Here is a 24354-nt window from a genome sequence, read left to right on the forward strand (position 1 = left end):
TCACCTTCCCCACCCACCTCCCTTCTCAGCTATGCCAAGTGTAAACTGGATGAAGCTGAAGAGCTGGCCTGGTAACACCATATTTATTATATTGTAAAACATTAAGGGGAAAGAATGAAGAAATAATGGATGACACCTTCTGTAACCACTGAATCTTTCTTTGATTAAAAAAGGAGATATAGATGAGGTACAGTTCCTTACAGAAGAAATAAGCAGGAAAAGCATAGTATTAAAGCCCCTTTGCAAGCATATGTAAATATTAAAGATGGACAAAGTTTGGATCTGAACTTTCCCCCAGTTCAGTGGTATGGTGAGTTGGAGGTCAGGTTGGACTTGTCTACAGTAAATATATGGCTTATTGTTCAGGATGTTTTCAAGAGTGCCTTTAGATTTTTAATGGTTCTGTTCTGTGACAAAGTTTAGCTATTTTTTTATATTTTAAAGCAATCTCTTACATTTCTTGCAATATTGAGTTATGGCTTGGCAGACAACAGAACTGCCTGGGCTAGAGAAGCAGTCACACACTGTACAAGACATGGGAGGAACCAAAGCATTCTTCGGTGATTAACTAAATGTGTGTTGCAGCAACATCAAAAAGTCCCTGTACACTTCATGTAATAAGATCAAAAAGACATAAATGGTTTGCAGATTCAAGATTGCCAAATTACATGAAGGAACAGTCCTGCAAAAGCGTGTGACAAAAATTCTTCCCCTGTGGTAGGCCCAGGGGCCCCAGATTAATATCTCACCATACTTAAGACATTCATACTCTTTCATTCAGGAAATAGTAGAACCTACAGCCTGACCTTGACTCCCTGAAGTCCACAGGAGTTTAGTCATTAACTAAAACAAGGACAGGTTTGGGTTCTATGTCACTAACTATGGCTCAAACCTACATACTTATTTGCTGCTGAACTCATGGTTATCTTGCCTACATTATGAATGTAAGTTTGGGTTATAAGAAGGTTATAACAACCACAGCAACTAAGAAAGGTGAACTCATTTTACCTAATGTTGAATCAGCTAGAACAGGGGTTCTCAACCTTTTTCTTTCTGAGCCCCCCCCACAGCCCATGCTATAAAAACTCCATGGCCTGCCTGTTCCACAACTTTTTCTGCATATCCAGTAGATTAAACGCCAGGGCTAGCATTAGGGGGTAGCAAGCAGGTCAACTGCCTGGGTCCCTATGCCACAGGGGGCCCAGAAAGCTATGTTGTTTGAGCTTCGGCTTCACACAGTGAGTCTAACACTGACCCTACTCTCTGGTTTATTTTGGCAGACCCTGAAAACTGCTCGCGGCCCCCCCAGTAGGCCCCGGACCCCTGGCTGAGAACCGTTGAACTAGAATTTAAGTATTGATTTCTATTTATAGGGGGACTGTGATGAGGAAAAGAAGAGAAAAATCCAGTGGAAAATGATATAATAAATATATCCTATAGAGAGGATCCATTGGTATCAGCCCAGCTTATCAGGGGCTCACTCATTTTTAACAAACATTGGTAGCGTATGCTTCACTTTAGCTAGAAAAATGAGTTTCAACTGCGGAATCATCCTGCAAGACATGGGTTTCAATTACAAGCAATAAAGACCCAAAATATAGTTTGAGGCGCTCAGAGAGAATTCCTCCATCCTTAATATTTAAGAGAGCTGGAAATTACAGCTTATTCTTTTCAGGTTGTTTTTAAAAGGGTGAATTAAATCCCAATTTAAATCAAATCTCTCCTCTCTCCCACATTTAATTAAATCTTTCCATAACCAAACATTTTTTGAATGAATCTCAAATTCCCATGCATGTAAAACGCATTGAGAACTGGAGCAGAAATGTCTAGACTCCCCATCCAGGGCTGTGTAATATGTCAGAAAGTTTAGTAAACATAATTAAAAGCAGAGACCTCCCTAGAGCAGCAGAACGATAATGAACAAAGGCATTTTTATATGCTCTTAAAAACAGAGCCAAACAAAGAGTATGAGGCTCTTAATTCTCAAAGATGGGGTCATCAAACATATCTCTTTAGCCATCCATGCAAAACTGCAGCTTGTGTGGAACTCAATTAAATCAGACTGGAAATACATGCAATCCTAGCTAGCAGAAAAATAATGTGTCTATCATTTGAATATGGCAGGTTCATGTTGCCCTGCTGCAGCATAATACAGAGTTGTTTCCTATGACTTCTGGGACACATAGGGCCCAAATCTGTCTGCTGAAGTCACATTGAAGAGTAAAGTATCAGAGGGGTAGCCGTGTTAGCCTGGATCTGTAAAAGCAGCAAAGAATCCTGTGGCACTTTTCGCCGTCTCCGACTCAAAGAATACTTCCAGGACAACACTGAACAGTGCACTGATACACAGTTGCCCTCCCACCAACAGCACAAGAAGAAGAACTCCACATGGACTCCTCCTGAGGGTCGAAATGACAGTCTGGGCCTATACATTGAATGCTTCCGCCAGCGTGCACAGGCAGAAATCGTGGAACAACAACATCGCTTGCCTCACAACCTAAGTCGTGCAGAACGCAATGCCATCCACAGCCTCAGAAACCACCCTGACATTATCATCAAAGAGGCTGATAAAGGAGGTGCCGTTGTCATCATGAACAGGTCTGACTACCAAAAGGAGGCCGCCAGACAACTCTCCAATACCAAATTCTACAGGCCACTTCCCTCAGATCCCACTGAGGAATATACTAAGAAACTACAGCATCTACTCAGGACACTCCCTACACTAACACCAGAAGAAATGAACATACCCCTAGAGCCCCGACCAGGGTTATTCTATCTACTACCCAAGATCCACAAACCCGGAAATCCTGGACGCCCCATTATCTCGGGCATTGGCACTCTCACTGAAGGACTGTCTGGATATATGGACTCTCTACTCAGACCCTATGCCACCAGCACTCCCAGCTATCTCCGTGACACCATTGATTTCCTGAGGAAACTACAATGCATTGGTCACCTCCCAGAAAACACCATCCTAGCCACCATGGATGTAGAGGCTCTCTACACAAACATCCCACACACAGATGGAATACAAGCTGTCAGGAACGCTATCCCTGATGATGCCACAGCACAACTGGCTGCTGAGCTCTGTGCCTTTATACTTGCACACAACTATTTCAAATTTGATGACAATATATATCTCCAGATCAGTGGCACTGCTATGGGCACCCACATGGCCCCACAATATGCCAATATCTTTATGGCCGACCTGGAACAACGCTTCCTCAGCTCTCGTCCGCTCACGCCTCTTCTCTACCTACGCTACATTGATGACATCTTCATCATCTGGACCCATGGGAAGGAGACTCTGGAAAAATTCCACCATGATTTCAACAGCTTCCACCCCACCATCAACCTCAGCCTGGACCAATCTACACGGGAGTCCACTTTCTTGACACCACGGTGCAAATAAGTGATGGTCACATTAACACCACCCTATATCGAAAACCTACGGACCGCTATGCCTACCTTCATGCCTCCAGCTTCCATCCCGGACACATCACACGATCCATTGTCTACAGCCAAGCACTGAGGTACAACTGCATCTGCTCTAACCCCTCAGACAGAGACCAACACCTACAAAATCTCCACCAAGCATTCTCAAAACTACAATAGCCGCACGAGGAAATAAGGAAACAGATCAACAGAGCCAGACGTGTACCCAGAAGCCTCCTACTGCAAGACAAACCCAAGAAAGAAACCAACAGGACTCCACTGGTTATCACATACAGCCCCCAGCTAAAACCCCTCCAACGCATCATCAAGGATCTACAACCCATCCTGGACAATGATCCCACACTTTCACAGGCCTTGGGTGGCAGGCCAGTCCTTGCCCACAGACAACCTGCCAACCTGAAACATATTCTCACCAGTAACTGCACACCGCACCATAATAACTCTAGCTCAGGAACCAATCCATGCAACAAACCTCGATGCCAACTCTGCCCACATATCTACACCAGCCACACCATCACAGGACCTAACCAGATCAGCCACACCATCACTGGTTCATTCACCTGCACATCCACCAATGTAATATACGCCATCATATGCCAGCAATGCCCCTCTGCTATGTACATCGGCCAAACTGGACAGTCTCTACGGAAAAGGATAAATGGACACAAATCAGACATTAGGAATGGCAATATACAAAAACCTGTAGGAGAGCACTTCAACCTCCCTGGCCACACTATAGCAGACCTTAAGGTGGCCATCCTGCAGCAAAAGAACTTCAGGACCAGACTTCAAAGAGAAACTGCTGAGCTTCAGTTCATCTGCAAATTTGACACCATCAGCTCAGGATTGAACAAAGACTGTGAATGGCTTGCCAACTACAGAACCAGTTTCTCCTCTCTTGGTTTTCACACCTCAACTGCTAGAACAGGGCCTCATCCTCCCTGATTGAACTGACCTCATTATCTCTAGCTTGCTTGCTAGCATATATACCTGCCCCTGGATATTTCCACCACATGCATCTGAAGAAGTGGGTATTCACCCATGAAAGCTCATGCTCCAAAACGTCTGTTAGTCTATAAGGTGCCACAGGATTCATTGAAGAGTAACATTCTCCAGGAGTAACCCCGCTGATGTGGGTCACAGCAACTTGGGATGTAACCAAATTTTAGATGGGGATCAAATGTTTCATTTTAATCTGCAGGTGAATTTATTTCCTAACACACTGAAGAACCAATAGCAGAAACAGTGTTGGGGAGGTTCTCCTTGTAAACTTTACCCCTAAGCTCTGCGGAAGTATCTTTGGGCAGATACAGTCAAATCTGGCTGAATTTTGACAAATCATGTTTTAGATTTGTAATGTGGGCAAACCTCCACAAAGCCTTACGAGAACCTATCATTCACCCACGTGATCTCAGCAGATTTTAAAGCTAGTTCTCATACTCAACAGCCCACTTGTGGGACTGTAGCTAAAAGATGGAGGTGCAGATGCAGCAGGATTGTCCTAGAATATTAGATGCTTGCAAAGTGTTGTGCTAGATGTTTAATCTTACAGGTCTATTAGAATCAAACCCTGTATTTGGATTGCGCCAGCTGCTGTGTATTGTCAACTCTCAATTACAGTCCTGTCTGAGTAAAGATAGAGACAGCTGAGTAAGGTTTTCTGCATTTGGGCCATGTCTGAGTCAAAGTACTTAAGCATATGAGTATAGTTCCCTTGAAGTCAATGTGACTACTCACTAGCACACACTTAGCTCTGATTAAGTGCTTTGCTGAAGCAGGGCTTTGCTCATTGGACTTCAATGGGAGTTGAGAATGCTCAGAATGTCACAAGAGGGACACAGTATCGTATCAGGTTTGCCTTCTGCGGGACAGAGTTTTATGGAACACGTGGCTAAACAAAATACAGAAACACTCCTCCCCTCCTCCCCCCAAATCTTGTTGCTAACACAATTATGGTGTATTTTATTTTGTTCACAAAGAAAAGTGACTTGCCAACACATTGGTTCCATTGGTAATGCTGGAGATATCCGTGTGGGCAGCTACACCTGTATCCTCCAATTATATTCTGGCAACCATGCTGGCACCGGTGGTTTCCATCACATTCATCAACATCTAAAAGGGTGAGACACAGTCCAAGTTTCAGGAATTCTCTCTTCTCAACAGAGATATTAAGTAATACTGTATTTTCCGTGGTTTCTAAACAAGGTTTTTTTCTTTCCTTTTTAATCCTCCTAGCCTCCAAAATCAATGTCATGTGATCAGTGAGGAGAATTTGTGAAAGGTGAGCAAATATGAGCGGCAATATAAAACTGTAAGAGAGAGGAATACCAGAGGAGGAGTAAGCTAACTTCAGTGGCTTCTCGTGTTAGTTCTCTCGTCATTTGGGAATTATTTTATGACACAAAATGTGATCAACTTTTTTAAAACTGAAAGCAGTGTATCCTAGAAACAGTGGCCTGTAAAATATTTTGCTCAGAATTTAAGCAGTACACATTACATGTTGTTGCATTCCTTAAGAATGGAGCGTTTATGACTGAATGGAAGCACTGGCAGACAAAAAGATCTAAATGAAGGCCATTTAAAAAAGAATATAATGTGCATTTTAAACGTGCATTGTAAGATGAAATAAAGTTTGTCATAAAAAAGGATTGGTTTTTATTAAACATTTTAGGTTCTATCTTTCTGATTCTTCTTTCTTTACAAATTCTATTAACCTTCATTACTCAGGCATCAATCACTCTTCTACTTCACACATGCACTAATTTGCATTACACGCTGAAATTGACTGTGCACAGTGCTCCTTTGTGCTTCATACTGTAATCTTTCTTCTAAACTAGACAGGGAGAGCCAAATTCAGAGCTGGTTTAAGTTAATGGTGTTGCATGCACTTGCTTACTCCAGCTTTGAATTGGCTCCTGGATGCAAATGACTTCAAATACAGTACTTCAAGTACAGCTCCTACTAACTTCAATGGAAGTGAAACTGCACAGCTGAGAGCAATGTGTGTGAGTATTTCCTTGCGTACTCACATCAGATGCATGATTACTGTTCCCTTCTTCTATGGGGCATGTATACGAGGCCAAATTCATTACTGGCACATCTACTGACTTCAGTGGAGTTGTGTCTGCTTTCACTAGGGCTGAATAGGATCCACACAGTAGAATTCCCTTCCACACTCAGACAGAGCCATCAGAAAATCAAGGCATCCAGGATTCTAACCTCATTGTCTGTGTTTTGCCCCTTGGAGATCTTATTGTTTTTAATGTATATCAAAGCTGATCTACAAATAGCAACAACTCCCATAGCAAGGGAAGGGTTTCACAAATTCTGGGGCAAAATTCAACAGGAAGTCACCACACAATGTTCAGTTTGGAACAGAGGCGCTTGGCTCAGCACAGAGGGAAGATCACCATCTCCTCATGCCTGTGGGGAGAAGTGAAGGGAAATCCAAGAGGAACCGTCTTATTCCCCAAATCCCCAGTGAGGCAGCACAAGTCTATGTGCTGTTGTCTTTGAGTTTATAATGCCGGATGCCCCAGGCTCATGTTGGGACAATAGAAGACCAGCGGGCTCAAGTGGTCTGTACTATTTAGTGTGCCTACCTTCACAGCTGACTCCAGTCTGATCAAGGGAAAAGCCACGCTGGCATTCACACGTGAAGCTTCCTGGTGTGTTCTGGCAAATACCTCTCGCTCCACACAGATTGATTTCAGAGGCACATTCATTATTATCTAAAAGTAAAATAGATGAAAGTATTAGTGCTGTTCTGGAAGGTAATTACTCATCTCAAAGACGATCATTCAAGGATATTAATAGTATAAGAGTGCATGAAAAGCAGAAGAGAAACATAAGTGACACAAGACATTGACATGACTGACACCGCGCTCCTTTCCATCCTGTACCTTGCATCAAAGAAAGGGGAGAGAGAAATCCCTACTTTTCCACTTGACAACACTATCAGGAGATACAGTTTGAAGGGAACTGCTCTCATACCTTCATGCTGGATCTTGACTGAGGGGAGGAGGTGGAGGATAGCTCAGTGGTTTGAGCATTGGCCTGTTAAACCCAGGGTTGTGAGTTCAATCCTTGAGGGGGCCATTTAGGGATCTGGGGCAAAAAATCTGTCTGGGGAATGGTCCTGCTTTGAGCAGTGGGTGGGACTAGATGACCTCCTGAGGTCCCTTCCAACCCTGATATTCTATGATTCTGCTCCTTGCATACACAGCACAGACACTGATGCCACAGGAGCACAGAATACTAGACTCAAGATCCAGATTACAGAACTGAAAAGGAGAGATTCTACTTTACATTTAAACTGATCTAATATGGATGTATACATAGGCCAAGTTGTTCAAATGCAAACATTTAGGGCTAACTTATTAAAGATATGTTAACGTTGGACCCAACTACACGCACAACACTGAAACTGCTTCTAACTAGTGAAGAAAGGGTCAGAAACATGCACATGCAATCAGTGTACAGTTCTTGCACTTAGGGAACTCAAAGACTTGTGTGCAGGAAACAAGGGACACGGGGAGGGAGGAAGGGCCCTTTTTCCACCTCTGCCCCTACTCTTTCATCCAGTGCAGTCCTTCTCTGTTCCTAGGACTCTAACTACCTGATTTGCTGGTGCATTCATATAGACACTGACACTCTCATTTACACCAGCAACCAACTGTGGGTGCAAAATATAGAGGCTGTTTAAAAAAACCGTGGCTCTTTGTACAAACATATTGGTTTCTTCTACAGTAAATAACTGGTACTAGCTGACACAGCAGAGGAAATCTGTTTGCACAACAAACTTATTAGGCCGAATTCCATCCTTTGTGGTTGCCCTGCGTAAGCGGGAGCAGAATCTGGTCCAGTATTCAGCATAAATAGCCTCCATTTCTGCACCTCATTTCTTCTGGAAGATGAATTCCTCATCCTGATACAACACCATCAGGAATGAGATGCAATAAGAATCCTCAAATGGGAGTTTCCCCTTAATGAAGAGCAACGTCCAATGTCACTTACCAATACACGCTGTATGATGCTGAGTGAAACCAGGAGGACATTTACAAGTGAAGCCCCCTATGGTGTTGACACACAGGAACTGGCAGTTATGCTGTTTCGTTGCACATTCATCGAGATCTGAAAGAGTAAATCAACATTCCTTTCATTTTCAGTCCCTACCAAGGTGCTGACATTCAATGTAGACACCGAGAGAAGTGGCTGCTAGCTAGCGGTTCAACATATAAATATGTTGTAGAAGAGTAGAACGCAAAAATATATTGCAGAGGCCTGGCCCAGTGCTCTAGCAGAGCAGAACGTGATACCAGTCAGAGGACCTTGCCTGTTGTCAGCTAGTGAGCTTCAGGCAAGTAACATTACATTTTGATGTATTTAAGTAATGCCCTTAAATATCAAAGGGTTGAGTAAAGCCCCTGTGGGTACAACAGCAATTCCAAAGTTGGCATAGGAAATGCCATTTTACTTTGTCATTATTGTTTAAATAGTTCCTTTGGGATTACAGCCCATTTCAGCAGAATACAGTTTATAGCCTGCTGAAGCTCCTTTGGAAGACAACTGACTTCAGTGGTAGCATACACTTGTTTTGTAGTAGCATCTTTCAGATAGATGATGATGCCCATGATGCTGCAGTGGGTTCCCTTAGTGCAGACTGTGATGTGCATGCAGAGCCCTTTTGAATATAGTAGGACTACATGTGAAGGGAGCTACAAGCCATTGCAGGATTGGAGATTTGACCTAAAAATGCTTTCACAGAATGAAATACCGCGGGCCAGATGACAGCGTATTGTATAAATTCCAGAAATTATGGACCAAATTTTCAATACACACGCAAAGGTGCTTCCACAGTATTGTGCACCTTTACCACAAATACTCATAAATGGGATATTATTGCAAATGCGAACAGGAATTTAAGTACACAGCTACCTACTTGCCTATGCAGTTGCAGTATGCAGTATGTGCACTTGCAGACGTGTAATTGCACAAGCTCCTCTTTGCATGTGGAGCTCCACCTCTCAGCACTGAAAAAGTTGGTTCTCTAGGATGAATACATGTTAGCATGCAGCCATAAAGCCAGCAACAAAGGAAGAGCAAAATGGAAATTACTGGCGATAGAGAAAATTTCATCATTTTAAGGTGAAATTTGAAAAAAGATGGAAATTGGACAAGATATAGAGCTACAGAGAGACTCTTCCAGATGACAAAGCCTGCAGAAGAGAGGTCTCTCCAACCAATGGTTATGCAGAAAGAGACAAAGAGGAGACAGGTTGCTAGATGAGCAGAAGCAGTGCAGAGGAGGAGAGATAGAGAATATCCCTGAACTGGATCTGCATGGGGGCACCAGTGAGGCTGTTTAAGAAATGAGGTTTATTGGTAGTTCCTCTTGGGACTTGTGAGAAAGTGGGCAGCAACAGTGGAGAGCTTGATTGTAGGGCACTGGGACCTGAGAAAGCCATGGAACTGGGAGTTGCTTTAGACAAGGGGAGGAGAAATGAAGGCACAGATGAGAGTTTCAGAATTGGTGGAGTCAAAGCAGTTATATGTTTAGGCAATATGGTCTCAGAAGGGACCATCATGATCATCTAGTCTGACCTCCTGCACATTCCTGGCTACAGAACTTCACCCACCCACTCCTGTAGTAGGCCCTTAACAGGAAGAGACAATAATTTAGAGGTTAAAAGGCAGCTTTTTAGACAGGAGAGATGTGGAAGAAAGAAGAAAGGTGACGGTTGAGCATGATGCCAAGGTTACTGAGAGATGGAAGCCAAGGAAAGAAACGGAGGAGTTAGAATATTCTCCTCTCATTTCCCTCTCTCATCCAGTGCTGCAGGAATGGTTAGTTAAAACACTGCTGATGCTTGACAGTGTATTGCAGAACTAGTTGATCTTTTTGTTGCAAACATTCAGTCTGAGCTATTATAACGTGCATTAATTAAAGTGAAATTATTATCACAAGGCATGGCTTAAATCAACATGCTTAAAATCAGAAGAAAAATTATTTATACCAGGGAGCAAATATTGATAAAGAAAAGTCTTAAAAAAAATATTCACTGCTATAGTTACTGGAATATTCCAACTGTCTCCAATATCTTTGGGCTCGCCTCTGCTCTCACATTTACTCCAGTTTTAGACAGCAGGGTTCAGTGGAGATACTCCTGATTTACACCAGAGTCAGACCCTTGGCACGTATCTGGATAGCTATTTGTCTGTGAAATGTATCTTTGGGCAGATACAGTCAAATCTGTGAAATGTAGAGTTCCTCCAGTCAAGTTTTCCTTTTCAGTTTTTACCTTTACAGCTTCTCCCGTCCTCTTGTAAGATGTACCCTTTTGGACACGAACACTGGTAACTCCCTTCTGTGTTCTTGCAGATGAAATTGCAAGGCTTAGGGGACTGGTTACATTCATTCAGATCTAAAATGATAAAAAACAGACTCTTTTTGGCGATATCAACCAAGATTGGAAATGAAGAATATCCAGGATATTACTTCGCACAAAAATATTCCCCCGAAGTCTGGTAACACATGACGTTTTGTTTTCCTATGATGAAAGAAAACCCTTATTTCTTATTCCTGGAAATTTCCATTCAAGTTCATCTTTTTAGTAATGTACTGGCAGGTGTAAAATAATGGAAAACCTACCTACGCAAAGGGTGCCTGTTATATCTGGAGTATAGCCAGGTTTACATATGCAGCGATATGATCCTCGCTCATTGACGCACTCTCCATTTCGGCAGACATCGTGAATAACCTTGCACTCATCAATATCTGCAATGCAATAAATATAAATTCAGAGAGAAGACAAATAATAGGAAATTACCGTACCTGATTCCAGTGAGACTCCTGTGCTTTGACAAGAAAAACGCAACATCCAAATAATGAAATGCCCCATGCATTTAGGAGGCTTGTATCTTTAGAAAGAAAAATATGCATGGATTTAGGCAATGCAGCACAAATTGAACATTTAAATGTAATGAGCAAGCTTTAAATGCAAATGAACAGAGTAAGAGGTCCTATCAAGAACCTCAAATAAAAGACTTGTTAAAGCTCCCATTTAAGCCAGTGATGAAGCTCACATCTTCTTTTAAAAATCTGGCCCAAAGAAAATTAACAGAGATATTTCAGCATATTTGCAAGTGAATTTGCATAACATTTTCAAAATCACATAAGTGACTTCTGAGCTGAAGTCCCATTTTCAAAGATCACATAGGGCCAGATTTTTAAAGGTATTTCGATGCCTAAAGATGCAGATAGGTGCTTATGAAAATTCCACTAGGCACCTGTTTGCTTCTTTATGTGCCTTTACAAATCTGGCTGCTATGTATTTAATAACCTACCTCAAAAGTCAAAGTGACTTAAGCACTCTTGAAAATGTTATCCTTTAAGTATTACGTTTCTTGCAGGTTTGCGAAGCGGATTGTAACACTGCAGCATAAACTTTGCTGCTGACAGCTCACACCACCACTGAACATCACTGGGGACTACCCAGAGCAAGCTAAAGTCCCACTTTTCCAATACTGCATGTTTTAAAGGAAGTTTTCCACCTTCTCCTCCCCCAAGGTGTTTTAGTTAGCACAGCACATTAGAAAAAAAAACTTCACCAAACGATGCAGTATTGGGGTAAATGGGACTTATCTCTCCATGGCTCCAGCATTGTTCACGGGGCGCGTGCATGCAACTCACCAACCAAGAGCATGCTGGGGCATCACACTGAGCAGGAGCCCATGATCTTGGGATGGGGAGGGAACAACACTTCTAAGAGCTGGTGAAAAACACCAATGCTTAGCATCAGGGACTACTGTGCTGAAACGTTCCCTGGGTCATTTGGAGTACTCAGTGATGTGTTTAACTGTAGATCCTATTAAGTCCATTGTATGTTTTTGTCCAGTTATCTTTAATCAAACCAAACAGGTAATTACACCAAACACAAATGCCAGGTTTCAAGTGTCCTCCATTAGGCACAGGCAAAGAGCTCAAATTTGAGTGTGCAAACATCCACGGTCACATAGGTGCTGGAACTAGGGGTGCTGCTGCACCCCCTGGCTTGAAGTGGTTTCCATCATGTATAGGGTTTACAGTTTGGTTCAATGGCTCTCAGCACCCCCACTGTACAAATTGTCTCAGCACCACTGCACGTCCATGTGCCTGATTACCTGATGTCTGCATACAAATGTACATCCTGCCAGCGAATGATCTGGGGAGCCTGCTGAAATTTGGGATTTAGTTGGTGCCTAACCACCTGAGCTCGCTGCTCAAACACCTTTTTGCCTATGCATGTAGGTCCTCAGCAAATTCTGCATTCTCACCATTGGAAAGCTTGCAGAAAATTTGGACACAAATGCCTATGTATTACAATAGAGGATTCCCATGTGCTCAAAGGGGCAGCAAATGGAGTTTATACTTTATCTCTTGATTTCACGGTCACTAATGTGGTCTTTTGATTGCAGATTTCCCCTTAAACTTTTACAGACAGAAGTACCTGCTCCATTGGTCATGTATCCTCGGCCATGGGGGCAAAGCTTTTTAAAGGCCACGGTGCCTGGGAAGGGGCAGATCTCACAGTTTGGCCCCCAGCCGCGCCCACCGTCGCAGCAGCATTCAGACTTTGTGACAGAGTTCCTATTGCTTGATCCAATCTGACACAGACTTTGTAACACTTCAGTGAAGCAGTAGCCCTCTCTGTTGTCTGAAAGACAAATTATGTTGCAAGTAGAGTACTAGAGGCAATGGCTGTGGGGGCGGGTCATGACATATTAGGAATTTAGACAGAAATATCAAAGAAAGGGAAGCATACTTAACCCTGGGACTGTGGAAGTGAGAATGAAAGTCTGGCAGCAGCAAGAAAGAGAACATGATGTCTGAGGGAAACAAAGGAGACAAGAAATTTAGTAAGAGGGTAGGAGTGAAGTCAGTGTGTGCCTAGAAAAGATGCACTTCTGTTTGAACCCAGAGAAGAGAAGAAGGGCTCACTGAAAATAGAACTATCAGACAAAAGGACAGAGTAACTCCCTGCAGATTGATACTAATCAACAGGAGGCTTTCATAATAAGCCAGTGCACTCTAACCAACTGATCCAAGTGTACAATTAGCAAAGGAAGAATATAGTGCCAGGATGGCGCCTAGTGACAGAGGGCTCCACCCTACAGACACTTAGATAATCCCACTGAGTTCAAATTTATGCAAAAATAGTGATATATTCTTAACCAGTGAAATAATCCCAACCTACTGCAAACTTCCGGTACCAAAGGAGATGCTAGTTGGCTTTGCTAAACCATTAACTTGGTACTTACCAAGGCATTCATTCTGGGTGTCACTGGCAGTGAATCCTTCATTGCATTCACATCTGTAGCTTCCTCTTGTGTTGATACAACGTCCATTTTCACAGATCCCAGGTTTGGTTTGACATTCATTTTCATCTGTATTTTTTTAAAACGATGTGACAAAAAACAAAATCCATAAACATATTAGTCCAGGAGTGAAAAAACAGCATGAAGTTTTGAGTTTATGGAGGATAGGTTCATCAATGGCTATTAGACAGGATGGGCAGAGATGCAACCCCATGCTCTGAGTGTCCCTAGCCTCTGCTTGCCAGAAGCTGGGAGTGGACAACTGTAGAACTGATAAATGAAATTGTTTTCAATTGTTCACTTTATTAATGTAACTTCTGTTCACCATTCACTACACTTGCCTATACTGTAACTTCTGTTCCATATTGTAATTCAAACCCCATTTTAAAACACTCACTCCATTTTGTAAAAGCTTCCTCCAACCTTCATTTTTGCAAACCCTGCTGTAATCTTATTAGTTTAGTTTAGATGTGTGAATGAGGTATGTATGAATGATGAAATCAACCTCCAGCCCCAGCCTGTCCTGATGACATAAAGTTCAAATACCAACGGCTGAAGACCTAGACAACAGCCCTAAACAAAGTAAGAAGCATCCACCCTAAAAAGAAAAGGACAACAGAACAACAGAAGGAAGATCAAAGCCAGGTCCAAGGCTGAAAGTCACGCCAGCAATTGATGGGTGATCAATCTAAACCCAGAGGCAGCGTGACACAGCAAGACCTATAGACTTTGAATCCAAACTAAAAGCCTATAAAAAAGAAGGGTGAGATGAGAGACTCTGGGTAACATTCTGCTGCCAACATGGAAGAACATCGGTGCCTGCCCAACAGAGATCCAGCTCAGCCTTGTGCCCAGCTTTCCTGGCCAGTTAGCTGCCACAAGCTACGAACCCAAGCTGCAAAATCAAGCCATGAACTTAAGCTATCTTCAGGACTGGTAACTATGCAGCAGCTGCAGAACACCTGATGAATGTGGATGTGTGTGTGTGTGTGTGTGTATAGGTATTAGGTATAATGTGAATATGTGTGTGTGTGTGTGTGTGTGTGTGTGTGTGTGTGTATAGGTAAAATGTGTGTGTATAAGAATTAAGATATTAGTTATAAGTCATAAATTGTTATCATAATAAATGTGGCATCTTTGCCTTGTCCCCTTTAATAAGATCCTGCTGGTTTTTACTGGTCTAATATAATTGGTACAACACAACAAGGTTGCCTGTTCTATTCATTCCCTCTGAAGCATCTGGCATTGGCCACTGTTAGAAGACAGGATACTGGCCTAGACAGACCTTTGGTCTGACTCAGTATGGCCATTCTAATGTGGTGCGTTTTAACCGATTAAACTTGAGGAAGGTATCAAATGGAACAAACAGACATAAACAATGATATTTCTTAAACATTCTGACGTTTAGTGCTTCAAGTGATAGATTAATCTAAATAGATGACAGGTAAACCCATGCCACACACATTATTTCTAAGATTTCCCTGCATCATATTCCACGCTATTGATTCACTCAAAAATTATTTGGCAGTCATTGCTGCATCCCCTGGATTCCATGCATAGTTTAAAAACAATACAGACATAACATTGCTTACAGTCAAAATGCAAGGTAGTATGGTATTTTAGAAGAGGATTTTTATTAAACAGTATGGTTAACCTTGTGATTCATTATACCTTAGAGCTCTGTATTATTTACTATTTTTATATAATGGTGCTTTATAATGGGGAAAATAAAAGTATTTATCTAATGTATGTATATTTCATGTTTCTTGGGTGAGGGACCTCATTGGAAGGGACCTACATTTCTTCTTGTTTTTTGACATAATTAAAGAAGACAGGGCCAGACGATTGGCTGCTGTAAATCAGCATAGCTTCGTTAAATTCAGTGGTGATAGACAGCATCTGAAAATCTGGCCCAGAATGTCTGATTACAGAAGAGACCAAGTCCTACAGAAGGATTTCTGAAAAAAACAGTTTAATACAGTATCTTCCTACATTTTTATCAAGTGGTAAATGTGATCACGTTTAATAAATGAGTATACTTGCAGCACCTGGTGCTACTGGTCTGTATGTTAAATCATGGCTGACTACCGTGGCACATATCTTAAATCAGTGTTTCCCAAACTTGGGATGCCTCTTGTGTAGGTAAAGCCCTTGGAGGGCCTGGCTGGTTTATTTACCTGCTGCGTCTGCAGGTCTGGCCAATCGCGGCTCCCACTGGCCGTGGTTCACTGCTCCAGGCCAATGGGAGCTGCTGGAAGTGGTGTGGGCTGAGGGACGTACTGGCCGCCGCTTCCAGCAGCTCCCATTGGCCTGGAACAGCGAACCGCGGCCAGTGGGAGCCGTGATTGGCTGGACCTGCAGATGCGGCAGGTAAACAAACCGGCCTGGCCCGCCAAGGGCTTTCCTTACACAAACACTGTCTTAAATAAAATGACCAGTCATTTTGGGGACTGTAACTCGCAGGCAGAGCGGAGCAGAAGACAGGACATGGTTTTGGATAAAATATTTTGAAATACTAAAATTTGTCATTTTCTCTGCTCTTCTCTAGTTTTCACCTGCTTGAATTTTGGGTATATCTGAATTTTGACTATATCCAGCCTGTGGACCTGATTCTCTACTGCAGGGGTCAGCAACCTTTCAGAAGTGGGGTGCCGAGTCTTCATCTGTTCACTTTAATTTAAGGTTTCGTATGCCAGTAATACATTTTAATGTTTTTAGAAGGTCTCTTTCTATAAGTCTATAATATATAACTAAACTACTGTATGTAAAGTAAATAAGGTTTTTAAAATGTTGAAGAAACTTTATTTAAAATTAAATTAAAATGCAGGGCCCCCCGGACCGGTGGCCAGGACCTGGGCAGTGTGAGTGCCACTGAAAATCAGCTCGCGTACCCCTTTGGCACCCGTGCCATAGGTTGCCTGCCCCTGCTCTACTGCCTGTGTAGGCATTAACTTCTGTGCAAAGAGAGTGTGCAATGTTTCTGGATTCAAATTCTCCATTCACTAACGACAGTGGTAGCATTTTACACTTATCTTCCATATGTGACCAAAGATGTAAGGCAGTGGAGAAGTAGGCTCTGCATGACCCTTTACCTGCAATCATGGGCACAATTATACAGCTAGATGAGTGATTCCCCCTCCCCTCGCAATTAGTCAAATCCAAAATTGCCAATTTTTCTCCAGAATCTGGCTCTTACCTGAAATTCAGCTCAGCTCTACTGGGAAAACTCAGAGGTTTAACACCTCAGTTTCACTTACCTATACAGCCCTCACCATCCTGTCTGCGCTGATATCCTGGTCCACATATGCACATGTAAGTGCCAATCAGATTTTTACACTCCATTTGTTTTGAGTCACAATCATGAATTCCTTCTTCACATTCATCCTGATCTGAAAGAGTTCATATTGCAGAATTATGCATACTTACAGAGAGAGATTCTCATGGAAACTCACAGTAACGAACTCTCTGTTTTGAAAGTGAAATCACAAACAACTTCTTTCTGCTGTGCTAAATTAATAATCCAAAAATACTGGTCTGGGGGTAACTGATTTCACTTAAGATGGGAAACCCTTTACATTGATACTATTACCCTTTTCATAGATTCATATATTTTAAGACCAATGTGATCAACTAGTCTGAACTTCTGCATAATATGAGCAGGCATAGAATTTCACTCAAAATTTTAAACTGTTCTGAGGTGACCAGAGAGCAAGTGTGAAAAATCAGGAAGGGGGTTGGGAGTAATAGGCGTCTATAAAAGATAACGCCCCAAATATCAGGACTGTCCCTACAAAATCAGGACATCTGGGCACTCTAATCTTCCCCTCCAGTGCTCCCTGGGGATTTGTATCTGGGACTGTTAGCACTGAGAGAACTATACCCCAACCTGTCTGAAATGACAGTATCTTCTAACTATGAAAACTTACCTTTGCACATTCTCCGGTCTTCTCTAAGAATGTAGCCAGCTGGACACTTGCATTCATATGATCCGTAGGTGTTCACACATCGGAAGGCACACAGTAGAGAATTCTGAGCACACTCATTTACATCTATATTCAGACAAACAACCATATGCAAAGTGAAACTTGCTTTTGCAAAAGACACCAGCTGAGAATGTATGTTGTTTAGTTTAGTTATAAATCAGAGATGCCAAATTGTTCAAGGTTAATTTTTACTGCAAGATCTGTGATTCTACTGACTGACGGTACACTTCTGCATAAGAGCAGGGCCACAGACATCCCTGCTTGCCTAGGTTTCCTTATGTGAGTAGGCAGCAGAAATCACTGCTTGCAGCATCCATCTGGCAATGGGAGTAGTTTCCAGCTTTGTACTGCTAAAATACTATCAGTGTTAAATCAACATCTGCCTTCAGATCTTGTTTACTCTTACAAGTGTTGTTGATTCTAGGCATTTTATTTTAGCTACCAACAGGACAACAGACTCTTCCGTACCCTGCATTTTACAAAATATTATCCTTATTGGGGACAACATTGCCTGAAACATATTTATTCATGTGCCACGTAAACTGAAGAAAACTACATTCTGGTGTTTATGCACTTGATCTACCTCCCGCTGAAGTCAATGGGAAACTTTCCACTGACTTCTGTGGGAGTTGGACGAGGCCCTATGCGCTTATAACAGTAGTGCAAGCCAGTCCAGTGGTAGAATTACCCTGTGGTGCACTGCTGGAGAGAATTAGGTTATGGCAGAAGGTCTGAACTCTCACATCGAAGTTGCATGCATAGTGAATACAATCAGTAACATTTCTGGAGAGGGTCCTGAACGGAACTTGCTTATGTTACCCCCATCTGGGCAATTCATCAGCACGCATAGGCTCAGAAAGTGAAAAAGCTGCTCACTTACCTTTCCAGTTAGAAACAGGGTAACATGGTAAAAGGATTCACATTTGGATTGGTAAGCGGGAGCGATATATATGCCTGTATTTGGAGTGGGAATGAGGCTAAGGTCTGCCATAGATAGTTGGAGACATTGCACAAGAGTATCTCTAGTTTGCCTGCTTTGGCACCTCAAAATTTATCAATTGTTTCTGAAGTTACTGATGGTTTACCATAAAACTGAAACTGAAAGACTCGTGCATTTGAGAGTCTTACCTTCACACGTCATCATTGGTCCTGGCTCAAATCCCTCATCACAGGTACATTCAAAACCACCTACAACGTTCTTACAAGTTCCATTTCCACATGGATTTCCAACAGAGCATTCATCAGTATCTGCAAGCAGTTAAAATAAGACATGAATGCATGTTACAGGAGGCTGAAGTTGCAAGCGTCTGACTCTGATCACATGCAAGGAGTCTGCATTATTCATGAGCATCAGAGTTTAAAAACAAGGAATTCGGAAGGGTCCTAAACTGGAGTCTCATCTATCACTACTACTCTTTATTGTTATACTTGGGGAATTAGGAGTAATTAAAATGGAATACAACACTTATACTTACCTACACATTGAGCTCCCTGAAGGATATAACCAAAAGGACATTCGCAGCGGAAGGACCCATCCGTGTTGATACACTGCCCAAATCTGCAATTATCTGGGTCAAGGCACTCATCCACATCTTAGCCCAGAAACAAAAATGAAAGGGCTATAGTTAGTGAAATTAATTAAATGCCATTTCTGAGACTAATCTTGCATGCATGATAAACATGAATTTAGGACTGCATATTCCACAACACGCAATGAAAATATTTGAAAGGAGATTAGCTCACATGAGGGACAACAGGATCTTTCACGCCAAATTTTCCAAGGGTGGCACATAAGTTGCAATGATCTTAAAGGTTGGATAAAGAACCTTCTTAGGAGGGGTCCCAGTGAGAGGAAGCATCATGACATAGTAGCCATCTCACTCTCCTGATATCAAATGTTACCCACAAGCTCTGAGCCAGAGTGCTGTTTGTCTATGGAGGGAGTTAGACCCAAGAATGTATACAAGGGAACTGGGACTCTGTGGTTTTCAGTACTAAGAGATTAAAACCATTTCTCACAGCTGAGCTGGGTATAAATGCCTGTAAGAAGGGGATATATGCAGCTTGGATTCCTTCTCTAGGTTCTTCAGATTCCTCCTGGTATGTCTGGTCATTATAATTTAAGACTGAGAACTGTCTCCTCAAGGTTAATTAATGGAGTGGGAGAGAAGTTCACGTTTGAATTTTACATTTGTATAAATAATTCCGTGTAAAGTTCTGTACAAAACCAATCCAGGGCTTTGGAAGGGAGGGTGGCTGATGGACAGGAAGTAGCCTACTAGAGTTGTGAGCCTGCAGTAACATTCAGAGCACCAATCACTTACTTACCAACCCGTATATCCCCTGGTCCAATAAGGATGCCAATTCCAAATGGGCAAATTTGACGAAATGCCTCTGTAAGTGAAATATGTATGTTAAATCATGTCACAACAATTAATTACAGATAAATGTATTATCAGCTTAACGTATGGTGGGATGTATTCTTACCATTCTAGACTGGCAGCTTTCATTTATATATTATATTCAGAAGGGTGTGCGTGTGTGTGCGTGCATGCACACACCCCCTCTCTCTCAAATGTGGTACATGAAGTATATATACCTACACTCCTTTACATATAATGTATGTTACTTCATTTTTATCAGGTACATATATAATCTTACAAACAATGAGAATTTTTAATTTTATTCTTATGGAAGACATTAAGTAAAAGATTTCTATGAAAAACAGTAAAATGTCAATAACTGTGTTCTTTTTTCTTGTAACTAAAATTTCTGAAGAAAATACAACCTGATCTGATTGCAAACCAATTTGCTGAATCCTGTAGAGCAGTGTTTCCCAAACGCCGCTTGTGCAGGGAAAGCCCCTGGCGGGCCGGGCCGGTTTGTGTACCTGCCGCGTCTGCAGGTCCGGCCGATCGCGGCTCCCACTGGCCACGGTTCGCTGCTCCAGGCCAATGGGAGCTGCTGGAAGCAGCACAGGATGAGGGACGTACTGGCTGCCACTTCCAGCAGCTCCCATTGGCCTGGAGCAGTGAACCGCGGCCAGTGGGAGCCATGATCGGCCAGACCTGCGGATGGAGCAGGTAAACAAACTGGTCTGGCCTGCCAGGGGCTTTCCCTAAACAAGCGGTGTCCCAAGTTTGGGAAACACTGCTGTAGAGCCACAGGTTAATAGCTGCCTTTTATACATCAAATACTGATTTTACTACAGATAGGCTGAGGTGCTGTTGTCTCAGTTCAGCTTAGATTTATAATAGAATTAGTTTGATGTCAACAAACCACTTGAGCTCTTTTTGCAAGATATCTAATGGCAGAAGTTTTGCAAGATCAGGTAGCTGTCCACTCTTTGGTGTGGAAAGCAGGTTTCCCCTTGTTTATGAGAGTTACTTAGCACACTCTGGACACTTGAGAAATAAATTAAATCATCATAAATCTCCACTACACTGAACCAAAAGGTAATGAGAATGGATATGCCCCCAAGATTTCCATCAAGTCAGATTCAAAAAATAGAATTCTTCTGATTTTGAGTCAGATCCAGGACAAAAACCCCCACAAGCTTTGGGGTTGAATCCAAAACCACCCCTCCCCTCACGCACCCATAAAATTTATGCAGGAAAGTGGAGTCCTGGATTTGAGATTAGTTCAGGCCCCCCTTGAGATATTTTTTATCTACTCTACATTCAGAATACAACAGATTCTTTTGCAAGATACAGTAACATCCTACTTTGAAGTACTTCAGTACACTAGGAGTAAGCTTACAATACAGCAGACTCATAGTTTTAGAGACAGTTGCAGATGTTTTGTCTTATAGCTTAATTTTAAAATATTAGCTACATTTTGCTGAGATTGTATAAAATGAAATGAAACAAAACAGAACGGTGTACGATAGCATTAAAAATCAACCAAGTGCCAGACCAGCTGTTCCTCACAGACAGTGAAATTCAGCCCCATGCAGGGGGTCAGCAAAAGGCTATGCATCACACCCGCCTTTAAAGTAGGTCTTAAATTGGGATATAAGTGATGCATAACCCTTAGGGTGACTGCTTGCTCAAGGGCACATTTCACATGGAGGAGATGGAATGCATCAGGGAATTCAATACAATGTTTAAAAACTTCTGCATCCTCCATGCTAAGGAAGTTTTCTAAGCTCAGAAATTTGTAAGCAATTTCTTGAGCCTTGATCTTGTCATCTGAGAACGATTTAGACTGGGACAAACATATGTGTGGGCACTTCAGGAAAAGGATCTGAAGCTCACCATGCTTTTATAATTCACTCTACCCTTTTGGCTTGTACACAGATAGTCCAATTTAATCACCTAACCTTAGGGAAGAAGCCTTCAAGAAACAGCACAACAGGGAAACCTGATGTTTTGTTTCTTGGCTTCTGAGTGTATGGTCTGCTCAACATCTCCACGATTTTTTCATGAGCTGAACTGCATTAACACATCACTGAAAATAGTAATACCGTTAATCACGATCTGTCATTCTGAATTAATATACCTGTAACATAACTGTACTGTAACAGCACTGACCTGTGAATTCCCAAAGTGTCTACTGAGTGAAAACTGTACACCAACACTTTAACTGAGTGCAGCATGTGCTTCAGGGCTATCCTAAATCAGGGCTGCAGTGAATAATCAGTTTCACTGTTCCCCCTGTTATTTGAGTCTTTCATAGCTACAGGATGGAGAAAATTTTTTTAGCAATAAGAAAATGTGGTTGTAAAACCACAAAGACAGGCAAGGAGATTCAGAAAGGCAAGTGTAATAGCTGTATCTACTTTTAGCGCTACAGTTTTTTAAAAAACTGACTAGATTTCAAGCTTATGGTGGCTCTTTCTAGATTTCATTTTGTTTAGATGAAATTCACTTGCGTCCTATAGATTTTTAAACTTACAGCCTAGTAAGGACTTAATACTATTTTACCAAAATTTAAAAATAAAAGATGTATAGCATTAGAAAACTCCAGAGCAGAGTACTTGAGACTTATCTGACTTACTTTCCATAAAATAGCACAGAAATGCTATAAATATTTTTTTGAGAAACAGGTATGTTGTGTGCCTTTCTATAGCACAAAGGCCTTTACTTTATTAAAAGAAATATTAAGTGATATGGTCAAACAAAATAATCTACCATTCCTTGAGGAAGATCATTGTTTTCTAATTCCCACTTCTAAGACTTTCAAAGTTATTGTCTGTCTTCTTTCAGTTCTGAGTGCCCATAATACAATGGTTGCATTATATCTGATAACGTACCATCTCCTTCCTGTGGGCAGAGCTCACATGGGTCACCCCATCCTTCTCCTTGCAAGGCGCAGCAACATTCTTGCTTGGAATGGTTCCTGGATTTGGGAACTGTGCATTTGCCTTCTTCAAATTTGGTAAAGCAATAACTCACTCTCAGATCTGCACAAGCAAAAGCACATCATAATACAGTTCTGCATTAAAGGCATTAGGACTTGGTGCAATTGGTATGTGAAAATCAACACTTAAGCTAATTACAAAAGTGCTTCCATATGGCTGATATTAAAAAGCATTGTTGTGGCCAGTGATTACAGTGTATTGAAACAGAAGAGAGAGCCCTCTCTATACCAGCCAAGGAAGAGAAGATCCATGAGAGAGAGTTGTTTATTCTAGCCAAGGAGAAGAGGGGGAGCTCCCCACTGCTTTCCCAACCTCACTTACCTTTCCTGCACCCTCTGAATATTAGCTTAATTTATTTACATTCTATTATTAGAGCAATGATCTTTAGCTAATAAACCACATGGAAACTAAAAAGCGTGAGTTAACCCTTGATGATAATGCTGTATGTAAAAAACAATGGAGTGGCAATTTTCAATAGCACCTTCTTGCCTCTAAGTGCTTTACCAAATTACAGATAAAGGCCCATTGGTTCTGTGGTACCACATTGTCTTGGTAACCTAAACATTGGAACAAAAGTGAGATGACAGACCACATGCCTCCAGCATGCAGACAGCTGGCAACTCCTCAGGTTGGCACTCAGGCAGCATAAGGGTCAGTTGCAGAAGCAGCTGCTCATCCAGTTTTCTGGCCACAAGATCAGTGCTGGGCACTGTCCAGACTTCAGAAAAGCTTTAGATAATGTGAAGTTTTAAACAGAAGCTTGTTTGGCTCAGTACACTCAAAAACCCAACCTTCTTCAGAAAAAACACATTGCTTTAACATCAATGTACAGATATAAATTAATTTTCCTGCGACAATCCACATGAAACACTTGTCCTCTTTCAGAGAAGATAAGATGAGGTTGTATTATTTCTATAGCTATTTTCTTGGCTTTGTGGGTGATTTTTCAGAAGAAGAGATTGATAGCACATGGGCTTTAAACAACTATGTAAGTGCAGCTTAGACAGCACTGCTATTTTCACCACTATTTTCACAGTGCCAAACCAAATGTTTACTGCAGGTTGGATTCATCACACCAAAACCACAATCTCATTTAGCTACCATGAGATGAAGAACTCACTAGGGTTTCAACAGGCATCCCTGTGTTTGGGACAAACATAACTACAGAGATTCTGGAAGGTCTTGTCATTGGTATTT

General features: G+C 41.9%; 1 protein-coding gene across 2 annotated transcripts in view; it reads right to left on the reverse strand.

The window, feature by feature from the left end:
• FBN1 (fibrillin 1) overlaps positions 1–24354 on the reverse strand; it is a 226958-nt gene that overhangs the window by 6428 nt on the left and 196176 nt on the right. For both annotated transcript variants that reach the window (XM_050966864.1, XM_050966863.1), the window contains exons 51-63: positions 23050–23199; positions 20124–20189; positions 19271–19387; positions 18924–19043; positions 17739–17861; positions 17070–17201; positions 13756–13881; positions 12945–13151; positions 11108–11233; positions 10758–10880; positions 8473–8589; positions 7059–7187; positions 5449–5568 (exon numbers count right to left, since the gene is read on the reverse strand). In XM_050966864.1, coding sequence (XP_050822821.1) covers positions 5449–5568; positions 7059–7187; positions 8473–8589; positions 10758–10880; positions 11108–11233; positions 12945–13151; positions 13756–13881; positions 17070–17201; positions 17739–17861; positions 18924–19043; positions 19271–19387; positions 20124–20189; positions 23050–23199 — 1656 coding nt within the window. The remainder of the gene's footprint in view (positions 1–5448; positions 5569–7058; positions 7188–8472; positions 8590–10757; positions 10881–11107; positions 11234–12944; positions 13152–13755; positions 13882–17069; positions 17202–17738; positions 17862–18923; positions 19044–19270; positions 19388–20123; positions 20190–23049; positions 23200–24354) is intronic.

This window comes from Gopherus flavomarginatus, chromosome 9 (assembly GCF_025201925.1).
Source record: "Gopherus flavomarginatus isolate rGopFla2 chromosome 9, rGopFla2.mat.asm, whole genome shotgun sequence".
Lineage (NCBI taxonomy): Eukaryota > Metazoa > Chordata > Testudines > Testudinidae > Gopherus > Gopherus flavomarginatus.